The 12,457-nt window shown below is 44.8% G+C and overlaps 1 protein-coding gene across 1 annotated transcript in view; it reads right to left on the bottom strand.

The window, feature by feature from the left end:
- OTUD3 (OTU deubiquitinase 3) overlaps positions 1-11,845 on the bottom strand; it is a 29,203-nt gene extending 17,358 nt beyond the window's left edge. Inside the window, exons 1-2 of the mRNA XM_060015458.1 lie at positions 11,499-11,845; positions 4,756-4,904 (exon numbers count right to left, since the gene is read on the bottom strand). Of these exons, the coding sequence (XP_059871441.1) occupies positions 4,756-4,904; positions 11,499-11,719 (370 nt within the window). The 5' untranslated portion in view covers positions 11,720-11,845. The remainder of the gene's footprint in view (positions 1-4,755; positions 4,905-11,498) is intronic.
- Between the last annotated feature and the right edge of the window lie 612 nt (positions 11,846-12,457).

Here is a 12,457-nt window from a genome sequence, read left to right as displayed (position 1 = left end):
TTCTCATATTCTTTCAGATTTTATTAATTTCTTCTCACAAATCACTTTTTTTAACGTTTTTATTGGAGTATAACTGCTTTACAATGGTGCGTTAGTTTCTGCTACATATACATATGCATATATCCCCACATCTCTTCCCTCCTGCATCTCCCTCCCTCCCACCCTCCCTATCCCACCCCTCCAGGCGGTCACAAAGCACCGAGCTGATCTCCCTGTGCTATGCGGCTGCTTCCCACTAGCTGTCTGTTTTACATTTGGTAGTGTGTATATGTCCATTTATACACTACCACTCTCTCACTTTGTCCCAGCTTACCCTTCCCACTCCCCGTGTCCTCAAGTCCATTCTCTAGTAGGTCTGTGTCTTTATTCCTGTCTTGGCCCTAGGTTCTTCATGACCTTTTTTTTTAGATTCCATACATGTGTTAGCATACGGCATTTGCTTTTCTCTTTCCGACTTACTTCACTCTGTATGACAGACTCTAGGTCCATCCACCTCACTACAAATAACTCAATTTCGTTCCTTTTTATGGCTGAGTAATATTCCATTGTATATATGTGCCACATCTTCTTTATCCATTCATCTGTCGATGGACACTTAGGTTGCTTCCATGTCCTGGCTATTGTAAATAGAGCTGCAATGAACATTGTGGTACATGACTCTTTTTGAATTATGGTTTTCTCAGGGTATATGCCCAGTAGTGGGATTGCTGGGTCGTATGGTAGTTCTATTTTTAGTTTTTTAAGGAAACTCCATACTGTTCTCCACACTGGCTGTATCAACTTACATTCCCACCAACTCACAAATCACTTTTAATCCTCAAAACAATCCCCTGAAAAAAGGGATTATCATGTACACCATCTTATAGATGAGGAAACCAAGGCACACAGTAGTTTGCAACTGTGTCCAAGGTCACGAGCCGGTAGAGAGCAGAGCTGAGTTTCACCCCAGGCATCCTGAATCCAAGACCTTGGCTCCTGGCCACTCCATTATACAGCCTGTCACAGTTTGCCCTGAAGGGGTTTATAACCAGTGGGGAACGAACAACAAGAAAATGGACACTGCTGATGTGTAGGTGCTTTAGGAAAGAAACATGTAGTAAAGAACGTGGCCTTACCCAAAGAGAGGTCTGGCCTTTACCCCCCCCACTCCTGGGAGAGAACCTCTAAACCCTTGGGATTTCTCAAGTGATAGGGGTGTCTTTGTTATCCACAGTAGGCCCCTCAGCCTCAGCTGACAGCTGATGCTAAGTTTATGCACGAGGCGACTCATGGTGGACCTCTCTGGCCGTGTGATATTAGAAAGACCTGGGGGACTGGGGAGCTGGAGACTGAGTTGAACCACTTAGGCAATCGATCAATAACATCTACATAATGGAAGCCCTAATAAAAATTCTGGACACTGAAGTTTGGGTGAGGGTCCCTGGTTGCCAATACTCTTTGTACAGTGTGTAACCTTCCCAGATTCTACCATTTGGCTAACTTTGATCTGTATTCTTTCCTTGTAATACACTACAACTGTGAGTATAACAGCCTTCAGTGAGCTCTCTGAGTCTTTCTAGCAAATTATCAAACCTGAGAGTGGTTCTGGGAAACCACAAACTTGCAGCTGGTGTCAGAAGTCAGAGAAGTCTTGTGTAAGACCGTGTCCTTAAACCTTGCAGCTTGGCTAACTCCAGGTGGGGAACATAAGCCAGTCTGACCAGTGGGGAGGGGAGGCAAGGTGTACCAGATAAGCTTCTCAGCTGAGACAACTACGCAGCTTCCCAAAGGGCAGATAAAAGACAGAAGAGGAACGGATGATGTTCCAAGCAGAAGTGAGAAAGAGCATGATGAGCTTGTGGACTACACAGTATTGGCAGGGACTCAGAATGCTGAGATGGCAGGGTGCGGAAGCAAGAAAATATATTGGGAAATGACAAGAGAAGAGGGTAGGGAAAGAAGAAAATCACAGATCAGAAAGGGCTAAAGAGTTGGTACTTTCCTGGGGTCAACGGGGAGCTGCCAACAGGCGTTAGACAGGGGAAGACCTATTCGATGTCCATTTAGATCACCACTCTGGCTGCAATGTGGAAAACAAACTGAAGGGGTCAGGAGGCAAAGAGCATTGAAGAAATCTAGGCAAATGGCCAAAGAGGCCTGATTCTATGAGACAGTAGAATGAGAAAAAAAACATTGAGGTAGAAGTGACAAGACTTAATGAATGACTGGGTATGAGGAGGGAGGGAGAGAAGGCATTAAGAACATTCAGGTTTCTGATCTGGGTATCTGTTTAGTTAGGGAAAAAATGATGCCGATTCTCCAAAGCCACAGTCTAAAGGAAAGAAAGAATCCTAAAGACACAGCCAGATGCAAGGGTAACCAGGTCCTGAAGAGTTAAGTGAGCCATTCAATGATTCAGTCAACAAATATGAGTGCCTACCATGTGCCAGCCATTGCCACAGTGGGGAAAAGACACAGTCCCTGCCCTCAAGAATATCATAGTATAACAAGGTAGGTAGACATTAAAAACATAACTTGGGGCTTCCCTGGTGGCGCAGTGGTTGAGAATCTGCCTGCTAATGCAGGGGACACGGGTTCGAGTCCTGGTCTGGGAGGATCCCACATGCCGTGGAGCAACTAGGCCCGTGCGCCACAACTACTGAGCCTGCGCGTCTGGAGCCTGTGCTCCGCAACAGGAGAGGCGGCGATAGTGAGACACCCGCGCACCACGATGAAGAGTGGCCCCTGCTTGCCACAACTAGAGAAAGCCCTCGCACAGAAACGAAGACCCAACACAGCAAAAATAAATAAATAAACTCCTACCCCCAACATCAAAAAAAAAACCAAACATAAGAGTAATAAATGTAACAAGTCTAGTCTTCAACTGACACACAAGTAGAATGTGCAGACTTCTAGGTTTCTTTTCCCTTCTGCTATGGCAGTCAGTCACTTCCCACTTCTATGATACTCAAACTCTTATAAAGCACCAACCAACCAGCAGGCACGCACAGCGACATTTCTTGAAAACACCTTCCCACCGTACACCTAGGGTCCTGCCATACCCCCAAATCTACCACGTGAACATCACTGAAGATGTTCAAAGTCACAAACTAAAAACTCTCTTCACCTAAAATATTTTAATTGGATCAATGACACAACTCATTTTATATGGCATTAAATTCCCAAACTTGCTCCATACACCCACACTTAAATTGTAAACTGGTGGCCATCTGATTAACAGGTGTCTGCTACACAAAAAGTGACCCAGGAAGAGACCATCAGAACTCCGTGACTATGACTAGAATAAACTAATCGCTAGGAGTTTCGCTACCGTTTCTCTTTTGCTGCTTGTGCCTAATGAACGAGTTCTTCCCCAGTGAGGAAAGAGAAAGGCTTTGGGATCACAGATAGCTTCCCTCCCAAATGTCTTCCTCCTGCTGCCCTCTAGTTTATTAACAGTACAGCAACTTGGTCTTTCCCCAGGCAGAAACTTCAGAATCGCCTTTGTCTCCCCCACCCCTCCCCTCCCCCCACCACCTCCCAAGTCCTGTCAATTATATTGCCAGACTGTGTCTTGGTCTGGACGCCACTCATCATCCCCAGTAGCTGCCTTGGTGGAGACACGCTTATGCTTTCATCTGGCCAGTGTGCAGAGCTCTCTAACTCATCTCCCTTCTCAGTCTCTCTCCCCATCCTCTCCTGACATGGTTCCCAGAGTTAGCGCTCTAAAACGCAGAATGAGTCTCTTGCCTGATAAGAGACAGACAAGACCATGAGACCTGTAATGAAAATGTTATTTGTAAAACATAAATATATCAGCACCCAGCACAGTAGATTCTCAGTAAACATCTGTCAAAATCAAAGCTTAAAAGCTAGTATTTTCTTACTAGCTTTGAGCCTATTAAGGAACTAATTTAAGTCACTAACTGACGTGCCTCAAAGAAACCAGGTTGTGTTTGGGTTTGGGGGGGAAAATTTAAATGACTTCATTGATTTTTCTGATTATAAAAGTAACGCATGATCATTTAAAAATCAGAAAAATCTACAGAAGATAATTTGAATACTCACAGTCCCATCATCCCCAGATGGCTGACACTTATTAAGAACTTATTTTAATTGTATTAACTAATTTAATCTTTACCAAAACCCCCTATAAATTAGGCCCTATTATTATCTCCCCTTAATAAGAGTTGTTGAAAGAGTGAGTGGTTTCTGAAAAATAAATGGAGCCAGGAATTAACCATAAAATGTTAGCATCTTTCCAGACTTCGTAATTTGGTTCCGTGTGCACACACCTCTTAAAAACAGGATCAATCTATACACACTATTTCATAACCTGCTTCCCCCCTCCCTCCCCACCACTAAATAAGAAGTCACGAATAGCTTTTCAGGTTAATTAACATCAACAATTTTTTTTTCAGATTTTACTTATTTATTTATTATTGGGGCCACACCACACAGCTTGGGGGATCTTAGTTCCCCAACCAGGGATCGAACCCGCACGCTCGGCAGTGAAAGCATGGAGCCCTAACCATTGGACCACCAGGGAATTCCCAACATCATCATTTTTATTAATGGCATCTACATCTAAACCTAATGATTCCCAACTGCCTAGCGCGCTGCCTATTATGGAGCAGACAAATAAATACTTGTTGAATAAATGAATGCCATAATTTATGTAATCAAACCCCCAGCTGGAAGGGTAGGGGATCCTGATGGATTTAATTACCCAATGCATTTACTCCTGGAGGATCCAGTGTCCCACGGTGAACCTACCATGTTTCTCAAAAGGAATGTCATCTTCTACAAAGGGTTCAAAATCTTCTCGCTGCTTTATCATGTAGTCCACTGTCTCTTGTCGGTGCTTGAGGTGATTTCGTGAGTGTCCCTCCAACTGATCACCAAGAGCTCTGAAGAGGCAATTGCTATCAAAACAAAACGCTGGTCAAGACCTTTTAAAAATGAACTTAGTTCATCTAAAACAATGATGCTTCATGCTAGGCCATCCATGGAAATCTTTCCACAGAAAAGATATAAAGCCTCAACTCTGACTGTCCAGGTTCCTCCCAGATACCAGAGGGGAGAGCACTAGGGAAGATATTCAATCACATTACCTTTTTGAGAGGCATCAAATAAGAATCCTATTCCCCACTTACCAGCTGGCTGACTCAGGAGAGATACTGAACTTCTCTGTACCTTTGCTGCTTCAACAAGTGAAGTTTGGTGATGTACTAACCACCTGAAGACAGGGTCCAGACACTACAGGCCATTCCACACCTAAGGGCTATGACTCCCAGATCCCCTTCCAAAATAATAAATCATAGCTACTGCCTCTTTTCTGAAACCCTTTTCACTATGGCTGCTCAGCTATTCACCTAACAAGTCCCAAAAAGATAGCAATTTGTCAAGCTCCCAACAGAAACAGCTGAGCGGAACATCCTCTTTGAGTCCTAAGGACACAGTGGGGAAAGCTGTGGGAAGAGCACCTGGACAACACACAGGCATAGTTCACAAGGACACTCTCCCTCCTCGGCTCATCGCCTCTCACCCAAGGGCCACAATGCTGTCCTTATTCCTGCCAAATGGAAACTCTCCAAGTTTTCTTTCTGTTTTGTTTCTAAAATTAAAATGCTGGTAATAAATTGTAAGAGTTATCTTTACTTTCAAACCCCTTAAAGGCTTCTAAAATTCCAAACTATACCACAAACACAGAGCCCAGATACACAGGGACTGAACAAGACAAACACTGGTATCCTCAAAACTAAGGAAATAGCCATTCTGAAGCCAAACGTTTGTCCACTTTCACACCAAACTGTTTACTCTTCCAAATAAAACCTATGATATTCTAATTCCAAAATATAAACTCATCACACTTCTGGAAGGACTTCAAACCTAAATGTATAGGTGACGGAGGTTTTCTGTTTTTCAACTCAGAAAAGTGAGTTTTCAACAGAAAGTTATAGAGAGGTAGGAATCTCTTCAAACATATAAGGAGATATATATATATATATATATATATAGTTTGTTTGTTTTCGTGGGGCGAAGGGGAGAATTTAGACAACAGATTCTACAAACTAGGATCCAAGAAACTCTACATCAATCTGGGGCAACATTCTAGAAGGGACTGGAACATAACAGTTCTATACACTAGAATGAGGGGTCTGTTGCTAAAATCTAACAATGGCAGTCTTTTTTCAACCACAGGAATAAAGTAAGCTAGTGGATAAGATGTTCTCAATTTTAAGCTGCTCTCTCAAACTTTTCTTAAAACTTTAACACCTGCCACCACTAGTTTATTCTTGAATCCAGTTTAAAAGAAGGCATGATTTGGTGCAAAATTACATATTTAGTTGCTTTACATTTGATATCTCAAAATTCATGGTGTTCTGCAGAAAGTAACATGCTTTCCATGAACTTTCAGCAACAGAGGCGAATGTTCTCCACATAAGCGAAAAAAGTAGGCATCACACTGTATATACCGCATGAGCGCAAGCATGTTCGTCTGTATACTATATACACAGATGTAGAAACACATACAAATGTATGCAAAGAAAAAGCACTGAAACCATCACTTCAACAGCTCTTACCATGTGCCAGGGACTGTTCCAAACACTTTATATGTATTAAATGTGTTTAGTCCTTACAACTCTATGAGATGGGCACTATTACTATCCCCCTAAGGTAACTGGCCCAAGGTCACAAAATCAGTAGGTGGTGGACCGAGGATTCAATCCCAGGCACCAAAATGTTAGTAACAGTTATCCCTGGGGAGTGGAATTAGGATCATTTGTTAAACTTAGTTTGATATACTTTTCTATATTTACCAAACTTTCCTTGAGCTCACTAAAAACAAGTAGTCAAAATGAAAAATCAAGACAGACAAATCACTTCCTTTTCTGACAGAGTTACAAGGTAGTAGCCCATGAAATGTGAACAAACTCTACAAACAACCTAGGTTCCCTTAGGGAGCCCAGCAAGCGCACTCACGATCCTCGTGAGAACAGGGCGGCCAGGGCCCAAAGGGCCTCTAGGAGATCCCAGCTGTTTCCTGAGTCCACACCCTCACCCAATACACTAGAGCAGGGCTTCTCACCCCTCCCACACACACTGTTGACATTCTGGAATAATCCTTTGTCCTGTGCACTGGAAGATGTTTAGGAGCATCCTTGGCCTCTACCCACTAGACGCCAGTAACACCACTACCACCATGTTCCCGCCAGTCGTAACAGCCAAAATTATCTCCAGCCATTGCCAAATGTTCCCTTGGGGGAAAAATCATGCCCACTTCAGAACCACTGCACTATAGGGATATATGTAGTCTTGCATTTGAGTTCACAAAACTAACCAATTACATTAATTAAGGGTTTTGGGTGCTCAGTAATTTAGCATGAGACAATACTGCAACGTTAGGTGTTAAAAAAATTAATGGGCTCTTAGGCTGCAGTAGTGGCAGTAAGTATGCAGAAGTCGGGGGAGAGGGGGTCAGATTTTGTTCTGTTCTTTGAGGTCAGACCCCAGCTAAAGTACTGTATATGATTCTAGTTCCTACATTTTAACATAGGTTCAGATGAGTTGACGTGGCTTTAAACTAAATAATATGAAGAACATAAACAACGAGTGACTTCCAGCCTAAAGAAAGCTCAGGGGGACATGAGAGCTGCCTCCAACTATCCGTCATGGTGAAAGGGATGTTATCCTTGTACAATAAAACTAAACTAAAACAAGGAAGCTACAGGGACATAGATTTTGGCAAATAAAAGGTAATTTTATTTTAGGTCTAGAGAGACGGACAGCACAGACTAAGGATTTTGTACATTTCTACTGACAAGCCTCAGGAATTGCCTACATGTGTGTTATACAATATGGTTGCCACTAATCACAGGTGATTACTAAGCACTTGAAATGTGGTTAATACAAATTGAGGTGTGTTGTAATTGTAAGAGACTTACACTTTTGGACGTTATTTTAAAAACTTGTTTCATTTTACCTTTTTAATGTGGCTAACAGAAAAATTTTTAATTATTGTACATACGTGGTTCCCATTTTATTTCCATCAGACAGTGCTGGTCTCAATCACTGATTCTCGAAGTGTGACCCCTGACCAGCAACATCAGCATCACCTGAGAATTTGTTCAAAATGAAAATTCTGAGCCGCCTAGCCCAGCCCCAGCCCTACTGAGTCAGACACTCTGGGGTTGGGAACCCAGCAATCTCTTCCCTCTGAGGGTTTAATTAGCCCTCCAGGTGATTCTGTTGTATGTTAAAGTTTGAGAAACACTAGTCTAGACTCTAGACTCTAAATCAGCAGTTCTCAATTATACTGCACATTAGAATCACATGCGGACATTTTTAAAAATTATCCCTAACCAGGCCCCACTGCCTGAGATTCTGGTGTGGCTGATCTGAGGGAGCGCCCAGGCGCTGTATTTTTTCCAAAGTTCCCCAAGTGATTCTATTGTGACACCAAGGTTGAAAACCACTGAGCCAGACACAAAAGATGAGGCTGCTGTACAGGTGACGCAGGTACTAACGGATAATCAGACAAGATGACGAAGTGTGAATGCCCTTCTAGCACTAAGATCCTACGATTATAAAAATAAGGTAAAACTTTCACAATAAAACAACCTGAGACAGAGACAAATGGCTAAAATTAGTGATTCTTTAATGCTTTAATATTGGAACACTACTAATTAGCAATGTACTTTGAGGCTACATTTAGGAAGATACAACTGGATATAGTTCAGAGAGATGTTAATATTGTACTGCCTAATCCAATTAGCGATTCTTTTCACGCTACATCCAATCATGTTTTTAAGGACAGCATCAAGGTTAAAATATTTCTTGTTTTGAAACGGAATCCAATTTATGTCCACCCTCCAGATAACATAACAAATATGAAGGCGGGCCATGATGCATTACAAAAATCCATAAGTAGCTCCCTGATTAATCTATGCTACATTGATTTCACGTAAAGGCTACATTAGAGAACACCAGCTAATTTCTTCCCAAGTACCCGAAGTTTCCAGAATGCTACAAGTACCATACTGCCAACAATGAATACGCCTATATAGTGTGAGATGCTATCTCAGGCTACTCAATATTGTAATCAGACCAGAATGGAAAGACAGAAGACTGGAGATTGTCAACTATTTTTTTATTACTGTAACTTTATATTTCACCAAGAGTACTCAATAAATGTTAACAAATAAAAGAATCTGTTGATGCCCACTAACCTGTAACATACACAGGACGCACTATCCACTGCACAGTGATAAAGCCTGTCATCACCATATCCCAAAGTACCACAATACTAAAGAGCGCTGAACAGTCCATGGCACCCGTGGGAAGAATTTGTGAACAGAAAGGGGTTAGCTTCATGGAGCCCCCAAAGGAGAAATTATCATTATCCTTTTATCCATCTAACATTGTCCAAAGAATAGGGACGTCAGAAGTGAGAGACATGAGCATTGCAGTCAAGCTGGCCTCTGCCTCTGCAGCCTCATTGCCGCTGACTTCCACCCTTGTACCCTATACTCCTGTCATCCTAAACAACTTGCAGATGTCTCAAGAATAATGTGCTCCTGTGCCTTTCCATGTATTACTCGTCAGCCTGGAATGTTCTCTTGGCATATTTTTATTGGTCCTTCCTGACCCAGTCTGAGTATGACCTCCTCTGAAAGGCATCTAGCACACGGTAGGTTTCGATGAACGTTTGATGAATGAACAAGGTTTCCCTGACCACTTCTGGGAGTGTTGGCAACTTCCTTCTCAATAGTACCACTACAATCGGTCACTGTTAAGAATATATCAACTTGCATTTTAATTATTTATATCATCCATTCTTAAAGTGTGGCCCAGTTTGGGAAGGGAGGGTATCTCTGAGAACCTTTCAGGGTATCCATGAGTCCAAAACGAAGATGTTATTTATCTTTTTCACTCTCATTCTCTCACAAGTGTCCCGTGGAGTTTTCCAGAGGCTACCTGATATATGATACTCGATGTTATCACTCTGAAAGTTAATATAATGGGTGTTTGTGTATTATGTTTTTAATTTTTATTTTACTTTCTAATACAGTAAATATTGATACCTATAACCCACATAAACAAAAGCTCTTTGGAGTTCTCAGTAATTTTTAAGAGTGTAAAGGGATCCTAAGACCAAAATGTTTGAGACCTGCTGTTATGTCTCTCTTACTAAGCTTGAACGTCAGTCATCAATGTGTTCCCAGCATCTCTGTGCTGCAATTCCTGCTCATAAGCAATCTTCTGTTGAGTACTTCAGTTTCCTGGATACCCTGCCAGTGGGAAGCCCATGCCCAGTACAGCAGACACAAGCAAACCAATCATTTGCAAGGAAGAAGCAGACCCCAGCCCAATCCCACCGGAAAGTACTCAACTGGTATTTCGGTTTATAGAGCAATGTCTGTGCTTGTGAGTTTGCTCAGGATAAATAAGGCCCTGAATATTTATTAACTATATTTGACAAAAATCAAGGTACTAGGCTAAAAGCAAGACCCAGCAAAGCAAGCTTTTAACTGTAGCGACTCCACCAAGAAAATGTCTCTTTGAGGGGCCGTGCTGAGGGTCTAGTTGGCCTCCCTCTATGATATTCTTATCATTCATTCATTCAACAAAAATGCCCAAATGAAGGGAGGAACAAAAACAACCAGGCTGTTATTAATACTATCTCTTCAAGAGTGCCACACTCTGGCCTCCAGACCCCCTTTTACCTACCCCTGCAATGGGGATGCTAACTGATCTCCTGCCCTCTCCCCTACCCTTTTTCTTCTTCCCTCCACGCTCCTGAATCCATATGCCCCTTCCCGAGGCCATTCTTCCTTCCCTTCGCCCAGTCCCTCCCTGCCACCCCGTTTATTTATCCCGTGTTCCCTAAAAAAGTTGGACACAGATTCCAGTCTAAACCCCAAGCAAACTTGGGTAAGCGCCATTGCTTACAGAGAAACTGAAGCCCATATAAGTAAGAATTAGAGAAGCTGCCTTCAGCTCAGTAAACAAAGGCCCTCACAGACCTAATTTCCCAAGCGTAAAAGGAGGGCAATATCCAACAGTAAGGACTCAAAGGAGGCCAAGCGTTATACCAAGTGGGGCTTACGCCTTTCTATTCGTCTGATGGTCATTATGACCGCTCTCCGCCCGGTCCTGCTCTTCGGCTGACTGGCTCCAGCTCATTCGTTCAGGTCTCAGCTTAAATGTCACCTTCCAGGGGGGCCTTCCTGAGCACCGATCTAAAGGAGACCTGCTCCAGTATTCTCTCTCAGGACCCCTTTACAGTTTGCTTGGAGCCTTTGCCACGATTAGGGCAACTGGGGATTACTCGAGCGTCTCGAGGGGAGGGGCCTGGCCGCCTCGCTCGCCGCCGGACCCCCTGCATTAGGAAGCGGCTGGCTCGCAGCTGGCGCTCGGGGCCGCCCGATGAATGGATGGGCGAGAACCGGCGACGGTCGCCATGCCCGGCGGGTCCCCCGGCGCCGCCCCCCGCGCTCCCGGGCCCGCCTCACCCGTCCCCCGGCACCTCCCGCAGCTTCAGCCCCAGGGCCTGCAGCTGGTTGGCGAAGCTGACGAACTCCTCCTCGCAGCCGCCGCCGCCGCCGGGCTCCGGCCGGTTCCGCCGCTCCTTAGCCAGGGCCCGACGCGCCGCCCGCTCGTCCCGCTTGCGCTCGGCCTCGGCTTTCCGGCTGCCGCTGCCCGGCCGGCTCTTCGCCGCCTGCTTCCGGGACATGGCCTTGGCCCCGCGGCCCGCAGCGGCAGGAGCGAGAGCCGCAGGACCGCCGGGCGGCCGCCTCAGGTGCCGAGGAGGCAAAGCGGCGTAGGCTACGGAACCCGGCGACGGCGACACTGCCACCCCACCGGCGCCGGCGCCGGGGACCCAGGTCATGTGATGGAACCCCGCCCCCCGCCCGGCTAGTCTGACAGGCGCCATAGAGAGCTCGCCTGGGAGGGCTAGAGGGGAGCCCATCTTTGTTTGTTTCGCTCCTCCCTCTATCGGTGGGTGGTACTCCAAGTGAGCCGCCGGTGGGACCAGAGAGAACAAAGCAGGAAAAGGTCAAGGAGAGCCGGGGAACTAAAGCGCATACACTTTATTTAATCCTGGCGTCCTCTGCTTCTCTACCTTCCCTCATAACTCAGGGGGAGGTAGCCCTTGTCCAAAACTGGCTCCTCTTGTAATCTTGATTCCACCGTAAGGTGACCAGCCCAGGTTTACCTGGACTAAGGGTTTTCCAAGGGTGCAGGACTTTCAGTTTTAAAACGGGGACAGCCCCAGGTAAACCAGGGTAGTTGGTAACCCTAATCCACATCCACGTACCCTGGAAGCTAACTCCAGCAGTAATCCCCTCTCTCCTCCTGTAATCCCCTCTTCTCCCTCATCCTGGACCCTCTTTCTTAACTCTCTCTTCCCACGGTGATGCCACTGTCTCCTCCACGTCTTGACCCTCTAACCAGTCTCTTTCACCATTTC

This window comes from Delphinus delphis, chromosome 1 (genome assembly GCF_949987515.2).
Source record: "Delphinus delphis chromosome 1, mDelDel1.2, whole genome shotgun sequence".
NCBI classification, from domain to species: domain Eukaryota; kingdom Metazoa; phylum Chordata; class Mammalia; order Artiodactyla; family Delphinidae; genus Delphinus; species Delphinus delphis.
This window is presented reverse-complemented; position numbering and strand designations above follow the sequence as displayed.